The sequence below is a fragment of the Oryza brachyantha genome, chromosome 4 (assembly GCF_000231095.2).
Source record: "Oryza brachyantha chromosome 4, ObraRS2, whole genome shotgun sequence".
Taxonomy (NCBI): Eukaryota; Viridiplantae; Streptophyta; class Magnoliopsida; order Poales; family Poaceae; genus Oryza; species Oryza brachyantha.
In genome coordinates this window covers 10,644,122-10,671,027 of record NC_023166.2, presented here as the reverse complement: position 1 = coordinate 10,671,027, position 26,906 = coordinate 10,644,122, and the positions used below count along the sequence as shown (strand labels likewise).

General features: G+C 44.2%; 4 protein-coding genes across 5 annotated transcripts; 1 reads left to right on the top strand and 3 right to left on the bottom strand.

Annotated features, from left to right (window-relative positions):
* The first annotated feature begins 432 nt into the window (after positions 1 to 432).
* Positions 433 to 5,451, top strand: LOC121054174 (thioredoxin M3, chloroplastic-like). Of its 2 annotated transcripts, none has more exons than XM_040523124.1 (3): positions 433 to 740; positions 1,821 to 2,891; positions 3,276 to 5,451. In XM_040523124.1, exons 1-2 carry the CDS (start codon positions 488 to 490, stop codon positions 2,147 to 2,149), a joined length of 582 nt encoding a protein of 193 aa, XP_040379058.1. In that variant the 5' UTR covers positions 433 to 487; the 3' UTR covers positions 2,150 to 2,891; positions 3,276 to 5,451. The 2 variants fall into 2 exon arrangements, with proteins under 2 accessions (XP_040379058.1, XP_040379057.1); XM_040523123.1 differs by having other exon boundaries at positions 1,821 to 2,924; positions 3,276 to 3,291.
* A 130-nt stretch (positions 5,452 to 5,581) lies between these two features.
* On the bottom strand, positions 5,582 to 8,045 carry LOC102711877 (subtilisin-like protease SBT1.7). The gene has a single exon (XM_006652233.3). It carries the CDS (start codon positions 7,996 to 7,998, stop codon positions 5,668 to 5,670), a length of 2,331 nt encoding a protein of 776 aa, XP_006652296.2. The 5' UTR covers positions 7,999 to 8,045; the 3' UTR covers positions 5,582 to 5,667.
* A 7,271-nt stretch (positions 8,046 to 15,316) lies between these two features.
* LOC102711611 lies at positions 15,317 to 17,771 on the bottom strand. Its single transcript, XM_006652232.3, has 3 exons — positions 16,995 to 17,771; positions 16,691 to 16,876; positions 15,317 to 15,837 (listed from the first exon to the last, which is right to left on the bottom strand). Exons 1-3 carry the CDS (start codon positions 17,511 to 17,513, stop codon positions 15,547 to 15,549), a joined length of 996 nt encoding a protein of 331 aa, XP_006652295.2. The 5' UTR covers positions 17,514 to 17,771; the 3' UTR covers positions 15,317 to 15,546.
* A 4,183-nt stretch (positions 17,772 to 21,954) lies between these two features.
* LOC102711338 (probable receptor-like protein kinase At1g49730) lies at positions 21,955 to 26,372 on the bottom strand. Its single transcript, XM_015835972.2, has 9 exons — positions 26,315 to 26,372; positions 25,653 to 26,201; positions 24,631 to 24,918; positions 24,007 to 24,268; positions 23,884 to 23,936; positions 23,733 to 23,800; positions 23,374 to 23,463; positions 23,166 to 23,256; positions 21,955 to 22,928 (listed from the first exon to the last, which is right to left on the bottom strand). The coding sequence occupies exons 1-9, from the start codon at positions 26,370 to 26,372 to the stop codon at positions 22,342 to 22,344; spliced, it is 2,046 nt and encodes a 681-aa protein (XP_015691458.1). The 3' UTR covers positions 21,955 to 22,341.
* Between the last annotated feature and the right edge of the window lie 534 nt (positions 26,373 to 26,906).

Genomic DNA, 26,906 nt, shown 5'->3' with positions numbered 1-26,906 from the left:
ATGAGTTAAAATAACTAATTGTACAATTTAGAACAAATTTACGAGACGAACTTTTTAAGCTAATTAGTTCATGATTAGTCATAAGTGTTATAGTAACTCACATATGGTAATGATGAATTAATTAAGTTTAAAAAATTCATCAGGTGATTTCCTAACAAACCTATGTAATTAGTTTTTTTCTAACTAATCACAAAAATAATTTTTTAATATCCAGTCAAATATATGATATGACACCTAAACTAAATAAGCCCTGAGAAGTTAAAGCCATAACAAATATACTCCTAGGTAACAAAAAAATCTCACAGCTTCCTTTTTGTCAGTTTTTTAAAAAGTCGGCTTAAATTCTTTGGTCAGCGTCGTTGTCAAAAACTAGGTAGGAATCGCTCGCTCGCTCGCGTGCGGAGGCCTCGCAAAATTTTCCACCAACCGCGCCGCGCATCCTCCGCCACGACTCCCCCCACCCAAGCCGAGCGACACCAAGCCAACCATGGCCGCCGCCGCCGCCGCCGCCGCCGCCTGCTGCCCCGCGCCGCCGCGCAGCCTCTGTCGCGGCGTGGCGCTCGCGGCTCCCTCGGCCGCGCCACCCGGCCGCCGGAGGGTCGGGTACGGCGCCTCCGTTGCCTGCCGGTGGCCGTGCCGCCGCCGCTGGGCCCACCGGCCGGTCGTCCCCGCGTCCCTGATCCGCCGGACGCCGTCTCGCCCCGCGGCGGCGGCGGTGAGCTGCGCGTACTCTCCCGGAGGTAAGGAGGACGGAAGGGGCTCGCTGGTTGATCCCTGTGAATCTTCTTCTTAGGCGATCGCTAACTGCTGCTGTTTGCTGCCTTTAGGGTGTCGTCTAGTTACCCACTTACCCTTGCTCCTTGGCGTGTTGTTTAGTCGATAAATTTGGGGTGGGTGTGTGTGTGTGGGGGGGGGGGGGGGGGGGGGGGGGAGTCCTTGCTTTGCATCCATGTGTTTCAGTGGCTGTACAGTTTCACTATTATGATGGTGTACTCCAGGAGGTAGAAGTCGCAAGGAGGCAGCTTTTACTTTCTGGGAACTAGAATGTATAGCATTTTCGGGTAGTGAAACCGTGGGAGAAATGGGTCACAGAAAAGTTGAACCTTGATACATGTTGAAACATATACCCTACACGTAAAGTGAGATTAATCCTGGAGCTGTAGTGAAATGTTACTAAACTTTGATTCTTAGATTCGATGTTGCATATATAAACATGAACTAGGCTTTCAGCCTTCAGTTACTCTTTGGCTGGTGTAGTTTTTTAGCAGCTCTAGACTGCTCTACTGTTCAGTTGTTCATTTTCAGGATAATGGAGACGAACCAATTTACTTAGTCTATCTTTACCTCCTAACTATAAGTAATCACAACACATTTTGAGAAGTTCAATTTTCCTAAATTTGTTACATGAGCACAGCAACTTTTACTAAACAAATGGAGAGTCTCAAGGTTATATCTAACATCTTCAGTGGATACTTGAGGGTAACAACTGTTGTTAGATATACCATTGTTTATTTTTTGAATTTTAGTTCCTACTCCTTCCGTCCCAAAATGCTAAGCACTTTTAAGATTTGAATCTTGTCCCACAATATAAGTATTTCTAGTATTATTCACATTGTTACTTGTCACATCAATCGCATTCCATTTTATCCTCACCTACCCTCCCACAACATCAATTCTTTATTTCTTTATTTATTAACGGACACCTAGTCTTTCATTCTCAACCTTAATCCCTGCTAAAAACCTACAAATGCATATATTTTGAAACGGTGGGAGTAATATAAAGGAGTTATCTAACAACTCTATTCTGTTTGTTTGTACAGCTGAAACAATTACTGCATGTTCGTGGAATGAATATGTGATCTGCAGTGATATACCTGTGCTTATTGAGTTTTGGGCCTCATGGTGTGGACCTTGCAGAATGGTCCACCGAATTGTTGATGAGATTGCACAAGAATATGCTGGAACGATAAAATGTTATAAGCTTGACACTGATGATTATCCACAAATCGCAACATCTTACAGTATCGAGAGGATTCCTACTGTTTTACTCTTTAAGGATGGAGAGAAAGTACATAGCATTACAGGGACTCTTCCGAAGGCAGTTTATGTGAGAGCCATTGAGAAATCTATCTCAGACTCAGATCAATGATCAATTCGGCTAGATACTTCATAGTGTGTTCTGGTTCAGATTTATATTCTGCTATCCAGTATACTTGAGTCTTGATTAATCACTACTGGGTAGTGCAAACAGTACAGAAGGTAAAGTTGGAGTGCTGAGCATTTAGAACATGGGATTCTTGCCTAGGAGCATGGGCAATCATTTTCCTAGGTGATTGCAGTGTAAACTGTAAATATTGATGTACTTCTCAGAAAGCAGACTGCTGAGTTTTCTTTTTGCCATTGAAAGGCTGTAATGTATGACTGTTATCATTGATGTGTTACAGGGCAGCATATTTTAAGCCCTTAGAAGTATCTTGTTGAATGAAGGGAGACCAAGTTTTTCCTTATTTTCCTTCTCTTCACTATGCGATGTTACTTTCTTGTGACCTTTATCAATTTAATTTTAGTGCTATTTATTGAAACTTTACAAATCTGGTATTATCTTGGTTTAACAACTCTTACAGTCATATTTATGCTTGCAGATGCAGCTAATGAAAAATGCTGGGATGTCTAGAAGGAGCTAGCCATCCAATGGAATTAAGAAAGGAGATCCAATGGAATTAAGAAAGGAGGAGCCACATATTTCCAACCCTCCATTTAATCCAGGCGGAAGGTGAGGGGTTCAGGATTTGAACCCTGGCTGCAGGGTTCACCAACGAACACCTTTGCTAACTACGCTAGAAGCGCATCTCCAGATGCAGCTAATCAGCTGAAGTTTTTCTTCTCATTTGGTATGTCACTTCTTTTTATGGTAGCATTAGAAGGTATGTACTATTAAGCCTTGTGGTATTACTTCAACCTCTTTTTCCCTTTCTGTGTTAGAATAAACTGGCAAAACAAACCAATGTTAATCAATCAGATAGGTCCTATAAATTAAGCTCCATGCCAGTTTTCTAAAAGGTAAAAAACAAAAGGATGCATTTGTTAAGAATAAGTGCTGAAGTTTCGAAATAAAAATTAAAAGGAGAATTAAATCTAGGAGATAGAATATAATATGGAGCAATAACAAAATCCTAAGGGACAATTATTTTGTCTAATCTTATGTAACGGACTAACAGTTGCTTCCATTCAGTTTATATTTTTTTCACCAGGATTATTGCTTCTGAAATATTCAGGTCAGCTCTGGAACCCATGAGATCTGTTCAATGCATCTGCATCTGGCTTGCTTTTGTTCTTTGACATGGATCTGCACTAATCTGCTCCACCCCAGTATTCATGCAGGGGTAATCTGGTTATTGCATATGAATATATGACGATGGTATTGACAAGCTTATACTAGAACTCAGGCAGCATTGGCTTAGATAAAGCATGGAACCCATTCCGCTTGCAAATTTTATGTCAGGCAACTCTTGGAAGCTGGAACCCATGCGCTTGTTTTCAGGCCCAAGTCAGCATGGTGAATTGCAGGTTTGTCTACGGTTTGTTGCAGTTGTTTGATTCTTAATGTCTTCATCAACTGATTTGCCGACTAACACCAAACCACCAATGCCATGTGGAAATCATTTGGTTCATGGAGCACTCGTCTGCCACCTATGCCTGGCATAATGATTTGCTTCATGGCTGGAATAGTTAAATGCTTCAGTAATTCAGTTATTTTTTGCTCTTGCTGCATCAAAAGAATTTTGGCAACCTCTATGCTGTTGGCATTGGAATTAGCATTGGTGATTTTTATGATCCATTGGTACACCGATTGGTCTGCACCATTTGTAATTATGCCCTTTGGAGTCAGACAGCTGAACATGCCACTTAGGTCCTCTTCTTCAAGACAATGAGAGATCCACTGGTAAGCTGAGAGATCTGAAAGGTGAGCTGCACTCCTCTCAAGGGATTATATCAGCAGAAGTCTGATCCATGTCAGCAGTTCATCAAGTACATTGGTGGTTGCTGGCCATAAGTGACTGCTCAGAGTATATCTTAGTGAAGTACTGTACTTGTTGGAGGTAATACTGGTTGTAGAACCCTTTGATAGCAGGAAGAACCAATTATCACTATGAGCTATATATATAGCTGGCATGTGATTGATAGGGCTGTTCTAGTCCCTGTGTGAATTGTCATTGTCATCACTAGATATAATGAGATGCTGATGACTTGGTGTAAGCCTTTTCAGGTGGAATGCCTTGATGAATTTTTAGCTGCAGAATGATACCCCCTGCCTCACAAGTACAAGAGATTTACTTTATTACTGAAGCTCGCGTTCGGTCACAACCAGACAACCAGTATTTGGGATCTGCTGATCAATGCCACTGTGTTGCTAGTGAGCCTGGAGAATTCTTGGTCATGCCATGACTGAATACAAAGTGGGACCCTGGATAGAAGTGTAGGACTCCAGAACCAACAGGGCTGCCAAGTTAAGCAACTCATCTATGCATGATGAGCTCTAGAGTCCATATGTTTTGCAACGGACAAGTACAGTTGATGGCAGATGGCTTTGATGTATGGATGATCACCTGCGGGTATTTTTCAATTTTCAGCTCAGAAAGATCGTATACCTAACATAGCAGTACAAAATGAATAGGATTTTAGGCTATATATAGGGATTGGTGATCAGTACTGCAGACTTGCAATGATTTGGGTAGCACAATAGCAACAAGATGGCCATGAATTTCAAGGTTTCCATGCTGAGCAGTGAGCACTATTGCATAGCAAGTGTCCAAGTGGAGTCATTGATACAATAGATTTGGATTCCTTCAAGATTGAATGGATTAAACTTAATGACATCCTATTGAATCGCTTTTCATATCGCCTCATTTTCCATGGATTACAGTAATGCAGTTATCATCTCCTTATTGGCTAGTGACTGCAGTTATTTGACCTTTCATTTTAGGTTCTGAAGCATGCATAGCAGCTGATTAAGGAAATAGCCCAGGAATCTGCTTCAACTCTGAAAGAATTGCTTGAATATCCTTAATTATCACCTGTTGATTATCCCAACTTACAGAATTTGTAGACGCCAATGGTGATAGCCTGATAGGAGATATACCAGATGTAACTTCATGCTGAAACATGCAGACTTGTAATAATGTTCATTCTGACTTAAAAAAGTTAGCATTTTCTTCCTCTTATTTGATCTTTTGTCTGCTTAAATATTAGGACTACATGAAATGCAGAACATCAGATGTAATTCCCTTTTTAAGGTTGTAAAAACCAATCACTGAATGCAACTCCGTTCTTGAAGGAAAAGGTTCTTGATTACTGTATATAAATCTTATAGGCATGCTCGTTTTAAATCTCTATTTGTAAACCCTTATGTAAATAATTTGCTACCTTGAGAAGAACAGGAAATCTAGAATTCAGAAGCACACTACAAGTACACTTTGAACATCAGTACTCTGGTGAGAATTTTTTTCTCCTTCCATTCTATGTATTCTTTTAATTTCTTTATATTCCTGGTCATGATTATCATTAGTTGTAGTATATTAACTTAGTGTGATTTTTCTATCTCCATTCATTTTATTTATTTGTTTATTGCTTATGCTATACTAACATCTCTTCTTCTCTTCTTCTTCTTCATTGGGCAAATGCTGAGACTATTGGGCTCCTGACAACATGCTGGCCTCCAACCTCATTCCAGCTCAAGAACCCATAGTTGCCAATGTAGTTGTCACCACCTCTTGATCTCTTCACCTGGCTGACCTGCACTGTCACGGTGAACCCCTGCTGGCTGCCCTTGCCGCCGAAGGACAGCGTCGTCGGCGCCACCGTCACCTTCATCCCCGCCGGCGGCGTCACCGACACGGCGTACTTGGCCGGCGAGCCGGCGACGTTGGTCAGCGTCCTGGTGAACGTCCGGGTGCCCGAGCCGTTCTTGTTGAGGATGACCATGAGCGATGGGTAGTTCAGGTCAGTGTGGTTTGCTCCACCGCCGGCGCCGGCGGCGGGGCAGCTGGTGCGGCGGCCGGTGATGGCCGCGACCTGGCGGCTGGTGTAGCGGAGCTCGCCGCAGAGGAAGGCGATGTAGTCGTCAGCCGCCAAGTCGTAGACGAGGCCGGGGTCGGTTGCCTGGTTGGGGTTGACGTGGCCGCTGCCGAAGTCCAGCGGCGTCCCCGGCGAGCCGCCTGGCAAGCTGACGAGGACGCCGTTGGTGTTGTCCTTCACGTAGGCCGTCGTCATCATGGCCGAGCGGACGGCGGCCGGGCTCCAGTCCGGGTGCGCCGAGCGCAGCAGCGCCACCACGCCGGCGACGTGGGGGGACGACATGGACGTGCCGGAGACGAGCATGTACTTGGCGAAGAGCTTCTGCCTGCCGATCTCCATCACCTGCTTGTTGGGCACCCACGCCGCGAGGATGTTGACGCCGGGCGCCACGACGTCGGGCTTGAGGATCGCCGGGCTGATCTGGCTCGGCCCGCGCGACGAGAAGTAGGCCACGGCCGGCGCCGGCTTGACGCCGAGCGCCGTCCCGGCGAACCGGACGCTCACCTTGGGCGCCGCCGTCGCCGTCACGTACTTCTGGATGGCGGCGCCGTCGGAGAGGGTGACCAGCACGACCGGCATGGTGTAGTCCGTCGGCTCCATGATCTCCTTCATGTTGCTCGCCGCGATCACGCCGCGGCCGCCCTTCTCCTGCACCTCTTCCATCTGCTGCTGGACGCCCGCGCCGGCGTTGCAGAAGACGTACTTGCCGCGCACGTCCTTGGGGCTGAGGCTGCCGTACTCGCAGCGCTGCTTGGTCCGGTTGCCGCGGCCGTAGTAGAGGGCGGCGCCGGCGATCGCCGGGCTCCCCGGGTACAACGACTTGCCCTGGATGCTCCTCGCGCCGCCGCTGCCGGCGCCGAGCGTCACGGTCGCGGTGAACTCCCTGTCGATCGTCGACGCGCCGACGGTCGTGATCCAGGGTGCGGCGTTCAGGACGGTGTAGCCGTCGGAGCCGTCGTTGCCGGCCGAGCACGTCACGAAGATGCCCTTCTGCATGGCGGCGAAGGCGCCGATGGCGATCACGTTGGTGTCGTAGGAGCTCTCCGGGAAGCCCAGCGAGAGCGACATGACGTCGACGCCGTCGGCGATGGCCTGGTCCATGGCGGCGAGCACGTCGGTGGACGCGGACTCCAGCGTGTCGGCGGAGAACACGGCCTTGTACATGGCCACCCTGGCCATCGGCGCCACGCCGGTGGCCGTGCCGTTGGCGTAGCCGAAGTAGCTCGCGCCTGCGACGGTGCTGCCGGCCGCCGTCGACGACGTGTGGGACCCGTGCCCGTAGTAGTCCCGCGGCGAGTCGTAGTCGTCGTCGGAGATGTTGAGGCCGCGCTGCTTCAGCCCCTTGCTGAACGACCTCGCGCCGATGAGCTTCTTGTTGCACATCGACGGCTTGAACGACGCGCCGGCCTCGCACGCGCCCTTCCACCTCGCCGGCACGGGCGTCGCGATGCCGGCGTCGCTGAAGCTCGCGCTCTCCGGCCACACGCCCGTGTCGACGATCCCGACGATCACGCCGTCGCCGTACTTGGACGCCGGCCACACGCCGGCGCTTGCGCCGAGCCCCAGGAACCCCGGCGTCCTCGTCGTGTGCAGCCGCGCGTACGTCTCCGGGAACGCCGCCACGTGCCCCTCCACCCGTCTCACCTCCTCCAGCTGCCGCGCCGTCAGCACCGCGCTGAACCCGTGCATGGCGTGGGAGTACGTGTACAGGTGCTCCGCCGCCGCCTCCCCGTCCGCCGCCGCCGTCACCGACGACAGCACCGACCTGTACCACCCATCGTGCGTCGCGAACGGCGCCGGCATCGCCGACACGTCCATGCGGATCACGTACGGCCTCCGGTCATCACCGTCCACGCCCGCCGCCGCCGCCGCCGCCACCGCCATGGCCATGCACGCCGCCAGCAACCACCTCCTCCATGCCATATCGCGTCAGAAGCAGCTTATCTGCGACGAGCAGCTCAGAGCTCAGAGCTTCGTCTTCGTCTTCCTCCTCCTCCTCGTCGTCTTAAAGAAGAGCACGGTGGAAGCGAGTGAGTGAGTGAGTGGAGGACACGAGTGGAGAGCACTCGTGTGGGCGTGAGGTGCATGCATGGTGGTGGTGGCAATCGACCGGATACATTATATACATATTGGAGAGAATCCATGTCCTCCATCAATGGAGGCTCCATGGGGGATCAACTGATGGACGAAGGCCATGAGAAAAGGAAAGCTAAAAAGAACCAGGGGTTCGTTTGTAAACGAAAAATAATTTATGAATAAATTTTTTATATACGTATTTGTATTTGTTCAGTGATTTAAAAGTTAATGTTAAAAATAAACTATGACTAAAATTAAATTTAAATTTAAGATTGAAAATTTTAAATTTTAGTTTATAAATATTGTTGTGAACTCGCGTCACGAACACAAAAACGTACATGCAACTAAAAAAGGTTAGTCACACATACACGCAAGAAGTTCAAGTAGACGATGTTTGAAATGCCTTGTCACTGTATATCTCATTAACCTTGAGTTCTACAGAGTAAGGGTACGAGCTTTTATAGCCCCGAAAAACCCCTTGTACAATGACCCAAATACCCTGGGTAGTTACTAATAGAGCCTAAGGGTATAAGAGTAAAATAAGTAGCTTCTTGAGGACCACCACGCCAGCTGTTTTCAGCACTCGAGTGTACTTGAGAGCTGGTCCCCAGGCATCTTGACGAGAATATCTCTTGGAGTCATGACGGGCAAGCTTCCGTATTCTGACCTGGTCCGAATCGTCGAGGTGGTGCCAGTAGTGCCTAAGTGTTTTACTCGAACACCAAGACATCTTGGCCGAACATGCCAGACATGATACTTAAATACCAAGGCATCTTGGCCGTATCATGCCAGGGGGCATGATACTCGAATACCAAAACATCTTGGCCGAACATGCCACAGGAGGCATGATACTCGAACACCAAGGTATCTTAGCCGAACATGTCACAAGAGTCATGATACTCGAATACCAAGGCATCTTAGCCGTACATGCCACGGGGTATGATAGTCGAACACCAAGACATCTTGGCCGTACATGTCACTTTGAGGCTCGCTTTGGGGCGAATAGGATGTAAAGGAGAGGCTGATATCAACAAACATAAATATAAGTGAAAAGATATACAGATTTATGCAAGACATGATAATAATAATTTAGCAGCAAAAAGGAAGTGAAAAGACATCGAGTGAGTGAGGTAGCCATGGGTGGCATGCATGTTCGTCGATGTTGCAATCATTTTGCGGGGACGAGGGTGTCGAATAACTAAAGCTTCGCACGAACGTATCGTGTTTGGTGTGCATCCATTAGTTCTCCATGGCAAATTCAGTCGCTTTCCTGTCACGATGGCGTGGGCCAGTTAGTTTTCTGTTGGCCGTGCTGCTGTTCTCTGAAATGTTTTGCCAATTAGTTACCTACTTAAGCCTAGGTTTGGGTTAGTGTAATTGACATAAGTTGCCTTGTATTTATATCTTCTACCTTCTCAAATTTTGAAGCGTAAATTCAATTTTTCAATCGGTATAATTGGTCAGAAGTAGAGCTTTAGCCCTAGCTGGCCTGCTCACTGCTTATCCTTAATATGTTCTTCCACATTCGACTACTATAGCCCTATTTTTCGGTTTTGGGTTATTCTTATAGCCTAAAATTTAAAATCTTAACTTTAAATTTGAAGTTGGTTTTAAGGTTTTTTCATCAATATTTATTTTTCAGTTTTGTCTTTTAAATTACTATGAACACGTATATAAAAATTTTAGTCACAAATTATTTTCTGTTTGTAAATATGCCGTTTTGATCTTTTTCTTTTTACAGCTCTAGAGATGACCCCATACATTATATATGCTATTTTTTAAAAGAAAAACATAAGCTTTAGTTGGTTTAACTACAATACCACACGATGTTCTATAGGTAGAGAACATTGTACACAATACTCTACGAACTATCAACAAAAGAAAAAAAACTGGAAAGCCGGGACAATTGAGCAAAACAATAACAGTTTTACGAAATCTACCTGAACACCAAACCGTGGTCTTGATAATGCAGTCGCTAAATTGGGCCACACTGCAACACTTTGCAAGTCAATCCGTGCCACTCGACGAAAGAAAAAAAAAAGCTGAGCTTTCGGGGAGGAATATATTATCTTTGGTGATATGAACACATCAAACTGATGCAGAAGAAAAACAAACAAAAAATGCACAGGGTGTTGGTGGACGCTGCACTCAGACTGAGCTGAGCTTATAGTTGCGTTGCTGCTTCAGTCTTCTTCAGAGATGGTCAGTCATCGTGCCCTTTTCCGGCCTCGTGCTCAGCTCCACCTCCACCACGGCCGTCGCAATTTCGCACTCTCTCCTCGCCGCCGCCGCCGCCACCACCACCGCAGACGGAGACGAAGACGTAGACGAGGGAGACGACATGGAGCGGCATGGGTTGACTGCAAAGTTGAAGGTGACTGTAGCCATGAAAAATGACTGAAGAAACTGTTGCAAAGTGGGGGTGAAAAAACTGACAAATAATAGTGCTAATAGTTCAGGCCTGCAGATCATAATTCCTGACGACGATAGCCTGAAACCTCTGAAAGCGATCGGTGATGGAGAGAAATTTCCAGTCAGGCTGCAGCGCATTTCTGCAGCAATCATCAGGCATTTGCGGGAGAAGTAGCCAACGTTTGTGTGGGGCATCAGTATCACTGATCTTGCTTGCTGTGAGCTTCACATCAAAGTTTATTAGATTACTAGTTAAATATCTGAAAACTCTTGAGCTGAGTACACCACCATGCATGTCATGTAGCATTCACATACTGTTCCATTAAGTTTCAGTTGAGCACTCCCTCTGGCAATCTTGCAGTTCCATTGCACATTTGCACTCAAGAAATTGCTTTGTGCAAACTCAAGAACCTCTTTCTTTTAGTTTATTACTAAAGATTGGGGCTGCTGGTATCAGTACTTGGCAAGGCTTGGAAGGTAGGCTTGTCCTAGCAAAACTTTTTCCCAATGGTGATTAATTATTGCTATTATATGATCATTATAGATCAAGCAAGCAACATTGGCAGCATGATGCAGAGATCATGGCGATGATTAGTACTTTCCCGGGCTCAATTACTCACAGGCGGTTGGTGCATCAAGCGTGCGGCTTTTTTTCTTTTACCAACTCGTCATGGAGACCAGGATATATGGCATGGAGAAGGAAGAAAAGGAGGTGATCACTTTGTTTCAAAGAACCTAATTAAAAGCTTATTAAAGCTTCCCAATCCTATCAAAAAAAGGATTCAATTTGATGCCAGTGTTCTTAAAGTACAGGTTTGATGTGTAAATGAGACGCCTTCCAACTCAGGCCCTGTTTAATTCCCAAAAATTTTTAGGAGAGATATCGCATCAACGCATACGGTCACACATTTAAAGTATTAAACGTAGTCTAATTATAAAACAAATTTTAGATTTCGTCTAGAAACTGCGAGACGATTCTTTTGGGTCTAATTAATCCTTTATTAGTACATATTGGTTACTGTAACACTTATGGCTAATCATGCACTAATTAGGCTCACAAGATTTGTCTTATGATTTTTCCCATAACTGTGTAATTAGTTTTAATGTTTATGTTTCATTTAGATATCCAAACATTTGATGTGATGTTTTTGAGAAATGTTATTTAACCAAACAGGGCTCAGATTATGTTGTCTTGGCCATGGCAATTCTCAAAGCCATAAAAGAATTGGAGAAAGAGAATGAGGTGATAGGCTCGGCCCAAGGTGTGCTGTCTCTCTCTTTGTCTGGGCCCAGCTGGTTAACTAACAGCACTACCAAACTGTACGATAGAATATACATGTCACAGTTATCATCATCGAAAAGGAAAGATGATGCATCTCAAAAGGAGAAAAGGATAAGATAATGGGAGCAATTATATTTCATGCTCCCAGTTACTAGCATTAAAAATGATGTTTCCTTGTTAGAGGGAATACAAGAAAAAATAACTTTTTAGGTACCTCTGAAACGTATGATCGAGAAAACAACGGGATAGAAAAAAAACACTGAATTTGAACGAATGCAAGTGCAAAACAGCACATTGCAAAATATAAGAAAAAAAAACTAGGTAAGGAAGAAATTTAAGGAGAAATATAGACTTAAAGAAAATTATTCACTAGGTTGAATCACATTTTGAATTTCCTTCAAAACATATATAAAATGATATATTCTATAGGAATTTCGATAGATTCAATGGCGTCTGATCCTTAATTTCAGTGGGTCATTTAAGAAAAAGTCCTACAAGGAAATCCTACGGAAGTTCTATATTTCTCCCCCAAATCAATGTGGGGCTTATTCTTGTCCTCCTAAAGAAAATGAAATGTGATAACGACGATACTAAACTGTACCACTATGACAGTTATCATGAAAATGAAAAAGAGGTATATACGTCAATTCGTGCACATAGAATCCTACAGCATAAGAAAAGCTGCTTTATACCTCCCTGGCTCGCTGGCTCCTTGTTGCAGGGAGAATGAGGGGAAAAAAAGTCATTCAAGGGATTCTTTTATCATCCTTGATATGGAATTTAAAGGTACCATATATCTATTGACAAATATTTCGATGTACCAAAATTTTACACTATAAATATAATACATCTAGGCATTTTCTTAAATATCATACGATTTCTCTATTTTCATATCCTCTCAACTCTTATATAAGTCTCATTTACTCCTCTCAACTCTAATAAAATGCACTCCCAATTCTTTGAAATAGATATATCGTACGAACTGTCTGCATCTTTTTTGATAGTTTTGGTGCCTCATAACATCATTGGATCTAAACCGAACTTCCTAAATTTCATCTACTCCCTTTCTTTCCATCCGGCTATCTTTTTCACTTTTGCCTCATCTTCCCCACCTCCGATGCCTCTACAGCCACCCTTCCATTCCATTTCCGATGCCTCTACAGCCACCCTTCCATTCCATTTCCGGTGGCCCTTGTCACTAGATTCACCCTCACCATCTTATCACTTCCATCTTGATACCCCCATCGCCTACACTACCCACTGCCCTCCTCCCCCCACAAACGTAATGCCACTACCCATTGCCTTGCCTCCGCTTCCCTAGTCTCCCTCAAAATCAGGGGACTCCTCGACCCAACCCCAAAACGTAACTAGCTGATAGAGTTCATGGAAGTTGCTGGCCAGAGCTCATGGAAGCTACCAGAGACAGAGAATGGAAAATTTTAAGCTTTTTATCGCTCTTACAAGCGAGTGGCCGGCAACATGTTTGTCGATCACTCTTATCTCAAGAGAGATTAAACTCGGCTGATAAAGAGCGGCAAAAAGTTAAAAGCCACTGCAGAATGAGGTTGTTGACACATAAAGATCAAAATTTGCAAGATCTGGCCCCATATAGCAAACCCTTAAACTACAAGATTTTCTACAATTAAGCATCCAGTTAATTAGTTAGAGGAGGAGGGAAAGGTGCAAGTAGCACCAGGAGAAGGTCCCGCTATAAAATTGAAAAATTTTGGAAGTGTCCCTTCTATGCTTCGATCGTATTCATCTCCGAGGCTATTCCAGCTCGGACTCAAAAAAAAAACACGAGATGTTCGTGTTCTGCAGTGGCGTGTGCATGAACCGTGCAGGCAAGCAAGCAATTGCCAAGAGTGTTTCGCTGATTAATCTACGGATGTCTTCAGGCAACTTGGAATCTCTCTGGGCCTTCTTCAGAGGGTGTCTTATATGGGCTGCAAAGTCCATAGATCCACGCCAGTTAACTAGGGCCCGTTCTGTTCAGACTTTTCGACTTAACTGATCCTTGGTTTCCGTGAGCACAGTTTTTCGAACTGAGAAATGATATATTTTATGTGAAATATTTCTTGATAGCTGTGGTTTCAAAAAATCAAATAAACCTATTTTTAAAATTTTAGTAACCAATACTTAATTAATCATATACTAATCACAATTATTGTTTTATGTGTGGCTAAATTGGCTTGTTTAACAGTCATTTTAGAACACGGACTAAATCATGTAGGAAGTTAGGCCTCTAATTCTGAATGACTGAAATTGATAGGTTCATGCATTTTCCCAAGACGGTACTGATCAGACCCTACTTCATCTCAAAAACTTTTACTGTTCTACTATCGAACTAGATAGATGTCTCTTGAAGGTTAGTTCAGGATCGAGCCGGATAGATTGTTTGATTATTATTTGATCAAATGCAAGCCCAAAAAAAAGAACTTTGATCTTTTTATCAGTCTTACTACGCGGTAGAATTAACCATACACACAGTACTTTTGTATGAGTAATTTATTAATTTATACCCTTACATAGGTGTCAAAAAAAAAAGATAATACATCAATTTCTGGTATCTCAAACAGGGGCGTAGGCGCGTAGCCCGTCGTATCAAATTTGCCGACCATCTAAAAATACTGGAACGGATCGCCGTGCTCATGCTGTTCTCCTTATTATTTCTCTCCAGATTTATTAACATTAGAATTAAAAAATTAATAGTACGGGGTACTAGTAAATACAAATGCATCTGTCGTTGACTTCTATTGGAGGATATAGCTGTTAAAGATCTGCCGACAAATCTGCAGAACTCTGGGCACATTTTGGTATTTCTTGCTAAGTAGTCCAGGAAATTCAGTACTGACTTTACCAACGTGTCACTTAAATTAAGCAAAATGGACATACTATGGTTTCAGTACAACTAATAAACCTCAGATGAGATATTCAGAACATTGCAGTAGCTGTGTAGGTAGGTAGCTTTGTTTTACTCCGTGTACGAACTGAAGGGAAGCAGTGCAGCTGCAGCTGCAAATCACATTCAGAGTGATGCCACGGCCAAAACTAAATTCTCTTTCTGACAGCCTCATTCAATGCACACAAGAGCTTCATTAGATAAAGTATACCAGTCGCATCGATCGATCTGCACGGGCACAGTGGAACGGCTCTGTGCGATGTCAACAAGATTCTGTCTTGGTGAAGATCTGGCAAAGCACCTGAAGCTGATCTACCTAACAATCAGTTGCCAGCATTTTGCCCACGGATGAGCAGCAGCCGGACCTGCAAAACCGTTCGTCAGTAATCAGTTGCTGCTGAAGCTGATCTACTAGTAATCAGTTCTCTACACTGAATTTGGCCGATCTGAACAGGCAAAGAGCGTCAGAAATGCAGGTAACACCGGGTTTCAGAAACTCACAGCTGAACATCACATCACAGGAATGATGCCACAGGATTCAGAGAAACTCAACAACAAGAACGGCGTGATTATTATCCATCCACCCAATCGATCTCAAAATGTTTCGCGACAAAACTTCCCTGTACACACATCCGGGTCGGTTTCGATCTCCCAAGCATGCAGTGACAATATCGTGTGTGTGTATATATATATATATATCCGACAAAAAAGAGCCAGAAAAAGAAGTTTTTTTTAGATGACACGATGGTCAGTAGCTACAGCTCGCTGCCATGCGTGCAAGCAAGAGCAAATGGAAGCCCTAGACGAGGCTGCACGCCTTGTTGAGGGAGACGGCCTTGCCGAGCTTGGCCATGTCCAGCTTGACGCTGCACTGCACGTCGGTGCGGAACTTGGGCTTCACCAGCTTCCCCAGCACGAACGCCCGCGACCTGAACCGCACGGTGAGCTGCAGCGGCACCGGCGCCGGCGGCGCGCCCTTCACCGGCGTGCTGCTCAGCCCCGACCCGCCGCCGTAGAGCGGCACCTTGTCACCGAGCACCTCCACCGCCAGGTGCCGCGAGCTCTTCCTCGGCTGGTAGAAGTACTTCACCTGGGGTGGCGTTTGCAGATTGATTTGTCAGTAAGTTGTATTTTTGCCAAAAAAGTTTTAGGTTATGGCGTGTTTAGTTAAGGAAAAGAAAATTTTTTAGGTATCATGTCGAACGTTTCACCGGATGTCTGAAGGGGTTTTCGGATATAAATGAAAAAACGAACTTTATAGCTCACCTGAAAACCACAAATTTTTGAGTCTAATTAATCCATCATTAGCATATATGGATTACTGTAGCACTTATGGCTAATCCTGTACTAATTAGATTCAAAAGATTCGTCCCAGTTACTGCAATGTAAAAAGAAAAAACCCTCTCTTTTTTTGGTATCTCTCTTTTCGTAATTGAAATGCAGAGAGTGCAAAATGGAATGAATAATATGGCAACTTGGCCGAATGGGCGACAGCTAGTGTTTGAAGATGATGTTGAGAGCTTCAGAAAATCTGAAGATGGTATGTGTTGAACAAGCTTCAACAGGGTGAAGTAGTAGTAGACTAGTAGTAGTCTACGGGCTACCAAGTTTATCCCAAGTTCACAACTGCTACGGTTGGATTTGGTCAATGTGCAGCTGTAGTCCATTGTTCACAACTACAAACAAAAGATTGAAAAAAAATTGTTTTTTCCCTGTGCTTATTAGACTGCCACTTGGATGGTTTATCGCGTAATGTAGAGGTTTATCTGCTCCTCATGAGTCTGTTCACACATTTATTAAGAAGGAGAAATGAGGCTTTACGATGCAATCGTAGGACACTCATGGCCAATTTCTACTAATGATTCTACTTCTCTAGTGTGTTAAATCTACTCGGGGAAATTAATTAAAGCTAAGCTGGGTGGTGTTGTGTTGTGTGAGCTTACGTTGCCGGAGGCCATGAGGAGCTGGTAGTAGTAGAGCGTGACGGGCTGCGCGCTGACGTGCACGCCGAAGAAGCTGCCGGTGTTGCGGAAGGTCATCCTCACCGTGGCGTTCATCGTCGACAGCTCCGTCGGCACCAGCGACGCGTCCGTCCCCGCCTGGATCACGAAGTTGTGGAACGTGATGCTCTGCGACGCAACCCACGGCCGAGTTAATGAAGAGAGAAATTTTTAATCGAGCGATTCTTGCAAAGCATTTCGTCGGTTCATGGAGATGGATCGCTGGGGGGAGAGAGGGAGAGCTCACGTTGATGGAGACGACGGGCTTCTGGTTGTGGCTGGCGCCCCAGAGGATGAGCGCGAAGAAGAAGAAGAGCGCGAAGAATGCGCCGACGAAGCCGAGAGCGTAGCGCCACCGCTTCGGGAGGCCGCCTACGCCGCCGCCGGCGGCGTCGTCGTCGTCCTCCATCAGCAGGCCCTCCTCCTCGATGGCCTCCTCCTTCATCCACGGGCTTCGCCGCCCACCGCGTCCCGCCTCCCCGGCGGCACCGCCTTTGCCTCCTCCTCCTCCCCCAACGCCGCCGCGGCGGGAGGAGCCGGAGCCGGCGCCGCCCTTGGCGCCGGAGAAGCGGGACGAGGAGGACTCCCTGGAGTGGTTCCCCAGCGAGCGCGGCGGGGACGCCGCGGGGGAGGAGTGGAAGGACGAGGCCGCCGTCTTGTTCTCCCCGTCGTCGTGGCTCGGCGACTGCACGTAGTACGCCGCCCGGGGCGGCGACGACGCCGCCATGCTCGACGTCACCTCCGAGTCCGTCTTGGCGTGGTGCATCCTCGTCCCCGTCCTCCTCCTCGCTTGACGCTTGCTCTGTCTCGTTCTTGTAACCGTTTGGTGCAATGGAGGAGGAGGAGTGCGCGGGCACCACTACTGGGTGTGCGGGATGCGAGCTCGGGTTTTGGGGTGGTGGTGGTCGTGGAGACGACGACCTCTGCGTGGCGTGGGGGGTGACTGGACTACCGACACGGAGCGGGAGCAGTGTCGCTGCAAAACGCGGAGGTTTGCACGGCGAATGGTTTGGGTTTACTGCTACTATGCATTTGTGTGTGCGATTCGGCAATCTGGAGGCTGTTTGTTAGGGCTCCGACTTTAGCATCCCCTGCTCATGTATCACGTTGTCTATTTTGAAAATAGAGAATGAAGACTATAAATTAAGCTTCAACAGAACAGTCATAGTATCATCTATGTCATTCATATTAGAAGAGAGAACATTCATATTTGGATGATCTCTCTCCATCCTTAAACAGATATAGCGGATGTCATATATGGATAATCAAGTGGAGTACACGAAGATATAAAAATGAAGATATAGATGATTAAATTTAGAGCTGTTGGGGATGCTCTGACAGTGGAGTAGGATTGTGAAGCCATCCAAATTCATATAACTTTTTTTTGTCATATTTTTAAGTTAGATTACTATAAATTTAATTATTATTAAGCTGAACTATTTTAAATGACATATGGGTAGTGGGTCTTTACCCATCTAATAATCTTTAAAAATATATATCGAAGGAGGTAGTAATCAGAGTTTTATATTATAATAATCTATCATAATAATATTATTTTTTAAAAAATATTTTAATAATTTAGATTATAATAATCATAAGATAAAATACATAGAGTCTTACTACATTTTAGTTTTTGGTGGAGATAAATCATTTGGCTGAACTCCATCCTCGAAATTCAGAAAAACGTGAGTTTCAAAGCTGAAGTCCTGCCAGGCAACTTATACATGTTGTAGGAAGCACTTTTTTTTTTCCTATCTAGATATCACTGTGCTAAGATAAATATTACCTCTTTCCCATATTATAAGACTTTCTAGACTTGGCTACTCATATACAAAATATATACACTGATACATGAATGAATTTAGATATACCTAAAAAGTCTTATAATATAAAATGGAGGGAGTAACAAATATTTTGTTTCTTTGAATCATAGATGAAAAATATTACATTCCAGAAATAACAAAATACGCAATTGTGTCACGTTCGGAGCGTAGGTAGTCATCCTCGTTGATAGTCACCGCATCAGAAACCACTTAATAATTTTCTCAGGTTTAAACAAAATTAAATAAAAACTTTATTTCTTGGAATTTTTTGGAATTAACCGTATATTTGTCGACATGTTAAATAATGCAAATTCTATTATACCGTAAGAATTTGACATGAAATAGTTCAAATGGACGAGACATCGTAAGTTAGAACAGTGACGTTGGCAGTTTTGTTGTCCTGCTCGAGAGTTAGCAGGAGATAACATTTACTGTACCACCAATGGCCAAGGTACATGTTTTATGTGATACTAGCGATGATCATCGCATTTTCGTTTCTATTATGCTTGTAAACTAACATTTAAATCCTTCACCTTAAATTAAATTGGTTTTTCACAGAATTTTATTTTTTAGCTATGACTTTTAAATGACAACCTAGGCGTGTGTGAGACGGAGAAATGAAAGCGGAGAATGGGCAACGCCTACCTATCCCTGGCCATGTGCAGGTTGCTTACTGCAATTGTTTACAAGTCCATGCCTTCACCTGTCTAATTAAGAATGCTCCCGGATTTGGAACCCTTAAACGCGCTTGTTTTTTATACTTTATTAATGATCCATCTACTCGATGATCCTATCTGATGTGCCCATTCCTTAGCTTGTCTCCTTTCGCCAACTTGCTCGTTGCTTTTAAGTTAATCTCAAAATAAATCCATGTTTATGATAGAGTTATTTTGAAACGGATGGTGCGTAATTTTCAGGTAAATAAATTAACGAAAACCAAGGTCACCGTAGATTAATTGTGCTAGTGGACTACTACGCAAGTTTATTAATAATTATCAGGTTGAACAAGGATAACGTTAAATTTTTAGAACTTTAGCTATATAACTTTTAAATATAATACTTTAAATTTGTATATATGGAGACAGTATATGTTGTATCTCTATACGTTTTATGGTAGGAAAATAGTACTCAAAAGTTGTTTTTTGGTACCTTATCTTCATCCAAAACTATAAGTATTTACAAACGGAGCCCCTTTTGAATCAAAGAATTTACATAGGAATTTTGTAGCAATCGAATCCTATAGAAAATTTTCCTACGTTGCCGTTTAAAATAAAGGGTTGTAGTTTCCAAGTTTTATAGGATTCATAAAGAATGGCATGGCCTTTTTTTTATAGAAAAGTTAGTTGGAGCTCCAACCTCTTGAAAAATTTGCTTGGAATATATCTCTCATTCGATTCTTGCGTTTTTTTCCATGTTCTATTCAAACAAGTTTATCACACGGTCTATTCAAACAACCATTCCTGTATTTTTCTTATCTTTTATAACCCTCTACTTTACACTTACTCTCCTATTAAAATAATGTGTTTCATTATTTATCTATTTTTTTTCAATCGTGTGTTCGTAAAAAGGGAGTAGTTAATGCCCAAGCTGTTGTAACCTTTACGACTCAAGACAATGAGACAAATGAAACGATAATTTGAGGTGATGGACTGATGATTCATGATGGCCACTATTGTTTGGAAACTTATTTCATAAATAAATTCTTAAAAAAAATTTATTCTAGAAATATATTATTTTTCTCTACGGTACAACATCTTACCAAAGATAGTGATGTTGACACCATCGCTCACATGGCCGTTAATATGCAGGGGTCGATATCAATCTCTTATACGCCAAGTGACTATCTATAAATAACTTATATAATTGCAAATAGATTCTCAACACGATAACACTAAACACATCGATGCTGAGGACTAATTTATAAAATAAGATATTTACTTTTTAACCCTTCTAAGGATATATTTGTTAATAATTTATTTATAAATAGGTTCTCGGTGCCTCTCTATTTTGATACCGACATTAGTGCTAGGCTGCCAGAATGGCTGAGGTCCTGAGGATGTTGGCGTCGGTTATTGCTGAGGTGTTGAATATTAGCGCCAATTAACCTACCTGCGATGAAAAGGTCAATTTCTAGAAAAAAAAAACATGTTTTATGTGGATTTATTTATAAAATACTTTTTTTTAAAAAAAATCAGAATGTGAAATAATCCAGGCCTGATGGCTGTGCGCAGGGGAATCAGCAGTAGCACGCAAAGGGCGCGTTCAGCAAGTCGCACGGGAAAACTGATCGGAGATGCATCGTGAGCCGTGAGACAGCAGCATTGACTTGGAAGCCGCCCTGGCCCTGCCCTGCCGATCCCTAAACAAATGGCCGTGTTCAAAACCCTCCTCCCGATCGAGGCTGCATCGACGACTAAAAACAAATCACCGGGGCCACTTTTGGCCAAGAATATATATATATATATATATATATATATATATATATATATATATATATATATATAAAAGAAGGAAGAAGAGAGGCACAAGTTCAGGATCGATTTTTCATCCCCGTTTAAGCTTTCCATTTTCAACTCCTGTTTGAGTCACGCGATATTGACATGTCACCAGCAAACGGGAGACGCTTTTCGATCTGATCACAACACACGCGATCCACAAATAAAAAACAGGACTTTTTACCGGCCGTTGACTCTAGGGAGTCCAGTCCGGCTGCGTGTGCACCTTTTTCCAATGGCAAAAGTTTCCACGTACTCACTGAATTCCAAAATATAAGCCACCTCTACCGCAAAGACAAAAGATAAATAAATAACCACCGCATTGTTAGATTGGCTTGGTATATATATACACGCGTAATGCGGTTGGTCATGGTGAAGAAATTAAAAATAAATCAAATTAAAAGAAGGAAAGTGTGCGAGTTGATATATGCTTAACTTATATTACAGAACAGAGAAAGAATTAGTTACACTTTATATTTTAAAAGGTTCGGAGTATAAAGTTTATCATCTCATCTGAAATGAATTTTTAATTTTATAATAGTTAACTTTATCGCTTTTGTACGCTATTTTAAAAACTATCGTAATCTTTATCTTGAAACCTCCGGAAGAACACAGGCTCTGCCCACGGCAGCTGGCCTAGCGCGTCGGTTCTTGTCGGTGATTTTCCGTGGACGGGTTGCACAGCCACTGTCGCACGCGCGCGTGGGATCGATCGATCTGGCCGCCCCGCCCCACGACGTCTCTTCGTCGGCGCCGCGCGCCACCGGTGGACCACGGCGCGCGCGAGATGGCGTGCCACTCCTCTAGTACTAGCAGCAGCAGCACGCGCCGCTGCCCCCACCAATTGTAGTACGATTACGTATCTGTGCACACACGAATTGAATGGCCATGACGTTTCCCAACGTTTCATCAATGCTGTGATCATCGATGGAGCAGCCACCAACTCGACCTAGGGACGCTGAACGAAAACAGCGTTCTCCCCTTCCACTCATGCGTGTCGTCTCTCATGACCCAGCACCTTGGGCCACTGCTCCATCACTCACTCACACGAACCTAAACAAGCCCTAAATGCAGCATCTGTCCCTGCCATGAACATGCCTCAAAACTTGGCAGCTTGCTGCCGCCCGATCTCTCTCTTTCAGTCCAGTTAGAGTTCAGTGCTCGCTATATGTTCCAGGCCTGCAAAATTTTGTCGGCGCGATTGATGTGCTGCCTGCTACGCTACTGCCGACATTTTTTTTTTTAAAAAAAAAAACTTGGGCCGGATCGTATCGTATCACGGCGGGGGCGCGCCGTTCGGGTTCGGCGACTGGGGCGCCTCCGGCGAGTTGCACTGCAGCAGCACGCTGCGGCTGCAGTACGACCTGGACGTGCTCGACGACGACGGCAGGCACCGGGCCTCGCCGCTGAGCTGCAGCACGTCGCCGCCGCCGCCGCGGCGCAGCTCCACCTCCGCCTCCTCCTTCCCCTTCCGCCCGCTCCCGTAGTAGTAGTAGCAGGCCTCCTCGCCGGCGGCGACGGCGCGCGCGAGGCCGCCGGACAGCGGATCGAGGCGCTCGTACAGGATGCGGAGCACCTGCTTCATCGACGGCCGCGCGGCGCCGTCCCTGTGGGTGCACCAGTGGATCACGTCCGCCATCACCTGCAGCTCGTCGAGGTCGAACGCGTCGGCGACCGCCGGGTCGACCAGCTCGTGCAGCCGGCAGTCGGTGCCGATCAGCTCTCGGGACCACTCCACCAGGTTCCTGCTGTCCTGCACCACGGCCTTCCCCGTCACCAGCTCCAGCAGCAGCACGCCGTAGCTGTAGACGTCGCTCTTCGCCGTCAGCACCTGAGTCACCACGTAACAAGGGTCCATGTAGCCTGCACCGATCAAATTCATATCAAATTCGAATCGCTTCTGAGTTCATAGCTTCATACTCTACTAATCTCAATGAATGTGTGTTTTCAAATTGAACCATTGTTGCGACAAATATATTGTTTTTTGACTTGTCTGAAATGCTAGCATTATGCTCTGAGATTTTACCACTGTTTTGAAAATAAACATTGAACCTTCAGAAGCAAAGCTGAAGACACCTAGAAAGACGATATTGGACTTACCAGGAGTTGCCTGGATATTCACCTTCACTAGGGTGGAACTGTTAGTACTACTATCACCACTTGAACATTGTACAAGACCAGAGACGGCAAGCTACGGAAAATGAACACGCCATTAGTATTTTTAGCCTGTTGTTATTAGCTTCAAAAACAAGCGTCTGCTGCCGGCAGAGTAGGATTGTTCCAACTGCAGAAAAGTTTTGTTAGGTACCTTGGCTAGATAATTTCTATCCAAGAGGACATTGCTAGGCTTTATGTCTCCATGGCATAATGGTGGATCACAATAGAAATGAAGGTACTCCTGCAAGCAAAATATTTGGTCAAGCAGTTAATCATCAGCGTAAAATTTCAAATATAGTTATGTAACATAAGTTTGGTAGTATACATTTGACACTGTGTTTGTATTATTTTACCATTAGAATCATTTTTAAGCAGGTTCTCTTTTGCTGTGAAAGTTTTAAGCAGGTTAACGGAGCCTAACACCAATAATTCAATCTTTGCTTTGGTACAAAAGTCAGTACAAGGTACGAACTACTTTAGCTAATTCAGAATCCAGATTCCAGGACTTACTAAAGCATTTGCAATATCAATGGCAATTTGGATCCTATTTTTCCATGGTAAAAGACGTTTTCCAGATGCTGCAAAGAGAAAACTGCTTTTATGAACATAATTCACCAGATTATGCAGTACAAAACTAAAGATTGGGAAAATAAAATATTACAATGGAGGTGATCCTTAAGGCTTCCATTTTCCATGTATTCATAGACCTGGAACCTGGATAATAAGAAACTGTTAAAAAAACACAGATTTGTAGATACCTGAACATATGTATAACAGACTTTACCTATCATATCTTGTTAAACAAAAGCCTTTAAGTCCAACAAGATGACGATGGTGCAGTCGTCCAAGAAGTTCCATTTCTTTGCAGAATTCCAGCTGTCCTTGTTTTGCCGAGCTTTCTATGCGCCTTATAGCGACCACAGAACCATCACTCAGTTTCCCTTTGAATATTGTGCCCTTTTCACCTCCTCCCAACACAATGCCAAAGTTTCTTGTCGCCTTCTTAATCTGTCTGTAGCTAAATCTGTCGAAAATGGTAGAACCACCTGAAGAAACATACAGTTAAGCAGATAAATTTGATGGGTCCTAGAACTGATTGTAATGGTAAAATAATGAAAATACAGTATCAAATGTCAGTTCATCAAATTCATATTAACCATACAAGTTCCTAAGTTGTAAATCCACAGTAATAAATCAGTTTTACTGTTCTTGCATATCCACAGGAGAAGAGGCATGCCAAGCTAGTGTACTAAAGAAATTTGATGTGAAGTCATAAGTTAGCCCTACAATAACAGACCTGGTGTACAAATATGGCATCATGAGCATACAGAAATCATCCAGCCATATAAATGTATATTTATTCGTGTACGAACAATGGCAGTACAACCATAGCCCATGAAATGATTACCTTCTTGGCCCTTCTTCAGACAGGAACTCCACGCATCAAGAGGGTTAGTTCCTTCAATCTTCTCTAGTTCTCTACTCTTTTTACGGATGAGCAAAATCAATACTATCATTAGTATAACTGCTAATCCTGTAACCAAAGCCCCAATTGCAGGGAATAGTGCAAGCTTGTAACTACGACGATGCTTAGATAGCACTCCAGTAACATGCTCCCCAGGAATTTGCATTCCAAGTGGACTGGGAGCAATATCTGGTGCAATAAGTCCAGCTGGGGATGGCACAGAGATGTTCACTGCATCAGAGATACATCACTTATTAAAACATGGAAGACCAAAACTTGGAGTAATATGACTTGAAGAATAACAAGCAAATGTCACACTTCCCATCTACTAGACGTCCAGACCTAATCACCTGAATTATCTCAACATAAGCATACTATGTCGTGTTTTATAAATGCAAAATTTTTAGTACAAATGTATCATCTTATCAACAAAGATGTCAAGGTTTAACGTCAATACAAAAAGATATGCCAAACATATTATCATCAATAAGGGCATGAAATTATGGACATTTCTGATGCTTGACTGAGAATTCTAGTACATTCCCTGTTGATATACCTATTATTACATATGTTAGGATAGCATAGACATGCACAGCAATGATGCATGTCTGAAGCTTATCAAAGAACAGTTGTGGAGATCATGTGGAGCTTATGCAATTTATTAGACCTAATGGTTAAAAATATGTTACGTGTCTACAAGTTGTCAAATGGCATATGTATACATTATATTAATATAATGCTCCTTAAAGTCCGAAGAAATGCCAGTAAAACACATAAGCTGGAGAAGTAAAGATTGTGTGGGAACTGTGGAATGCACCAGGAATGATGGCATTTGACAGAATAGAAGAAACATGCATTTGTCTCTACCAATTGCCAAGAAGGTTATGGGTGAAAATGAAGCTCTATAAGAGACTTTTTGTACTAACAAATCAAACCTTCTATAGAAGATCAAAGAGAACTCAAACCTTGAAGAGCGCTAAGCCCCTGGACACTAAAAAAGCAACTCGCTGTATCAAGAGTAGATATATTCCCTTGACTCACAAATGCAACAAAAGCAGCATCACGGCAGGTATTCAACGTGACATTATCTTGTTCTCCCACAAGATGGCGGAGGTATGACAGACCGGTGTTTAAGCACTTCTTGCAACTGACATCATCTGGAAGAAGAGTTGCACAGCTCCTAGTGACATCACTGAAATTCGGAGACTGTAACATCTGGAGGATGGTAGTCATCCCGATACACTGGTAGGAAACTTGGATTTTGATCCCAAGGCCACAAAATGAAGCGGCGGTAGGCAGAATTCCCTTTGATACCAATGTATCAGAGATATTGGCAATGCAAGCATCAGAGAGTTCATCTGGAACCCCAAGAATGCCTGTCGTGTTTGCATACATTGCAGATGAGACCGCAATAACAGCATTGATGTAACGGCAACACTTTGAGTGCCCATTTTCATCCGAGCATACCGAAGCTATCAGTTCGTAGTTTGGCCAACTCAAATCCAACGGGCAATCTGCATGGCCAACAAAGGAATCATAAAGATCATGCAAGAATATACAACACACACCACAGCTGCCCTAAATTGAATAGCATGTGAAGACCAGCCTCACCATTCTGTATATTTACCAAAATCAGCACCATTAATAGAAAGTGCATAACATGTAACGCAATGCAGATAACCCATGCTCGAAATCTATGCCAATGCCATCAATCACGACCATATGCATTAACAGAAAATGAAACCGGTACCACCACGGCCATATCACATGACCAGTACTAGCAAATTACACATGAGCAAATCTATGGGATCACTTGCCATCAATTCCAAACCGGGGGCGCGCCTTCACGGCCAGCTAAATCCAATCCAAGTGATACGGAAGAGCAGCGATAGCCCTGGAACGCAAGATGCAGAGCCACCGCCCCACCCTGATGGTACAGCGGCGGACGGAGTGACCCCATTAGGTGAGCCGAATTCAATGGCGTGGCAACTGACAACCCCCGCATTGCGACGGTCCCCTTGCCTCGCCTGACGCTGAAGGAGGCAGAAGACACATGCGTCCCGTACCATTCTTGGTTAGGGATTGCTCCCCGGCGAGGTAACCACGGGTGAAATCATCTCCAAAAGGAAGGGTCTAACTCTAATCATGCCGATTGACCTCTCCTCTGACGAAAATGTGGTTCAACAATGCAGTAATCTGAGCCATGAAGAAATCTGAAA

Bases quoted from the DNA above. Each gene is read 5' to 3' on its own strand.
- LOC121054174 (XM_040523124.1), top strand. From the start codon at position 488: ATGGCCGCCGCCGCCGCCGCCGCCGCCGCCTGCTGCCCCGCGCCGCCG. The intron at 741-1,820 runs GTAAGGAGGACG...TTGTTTGTACAG, and splicing joins CTGCGCGTACTCTCCCGGAG to CTGAAACAATTACTGCATGT.
- LOC102711877 (XM_006652233.3), bottom strand. From the start codon at position 7,998: ATGGCATGGAGGAGGTGGTTGCTGGCGGCGTGCATGGCCATGGCGGTG.
- LOC102711611 (XM_006652232.3), bottom strand. From the start codon at position 17,513: ATGCACCACGCCAAGACGGACTCGGAGGTGACGTCGAGCATGGCGGCG. The intron at 16,877-16,994 runs GTGAGCTCTCCC...GTTGCGTCGCAG, and splicing joins AGCCCGTCGTCTCCATCAAC to AGCATCACGTTCCACAACTT. The intron at 15,838-16,690 runs GTAAGCTCACAC...ACGCCACCCCAG, and splicing joins TCCTCATGGCCTCCGGCAAC to GTGAAGTACTTCTACCAGCC.
- LOC102711338 (XM_015835972.2), bottom strand. From the start codon at position 26,372: ATGGGTTATCTGCATTGCGTTACATGTTATGCACTTTCTATTAATGGT. The intron at 23,801-23,883 runs GTAATATTTTAT...TTCTCTTTGCAG, and splicing joins CCTTAAGGATCACCTCCATT to CATCTGGAAAACGTCTTTTA. The intron at 23,464-23,732 runs GTAAGTCCTGGA...TTTTGCTTGCAG, and splicing joins TTGATATTGCAAATGCTTTA to GAGTACCTTCATTTCTATTG.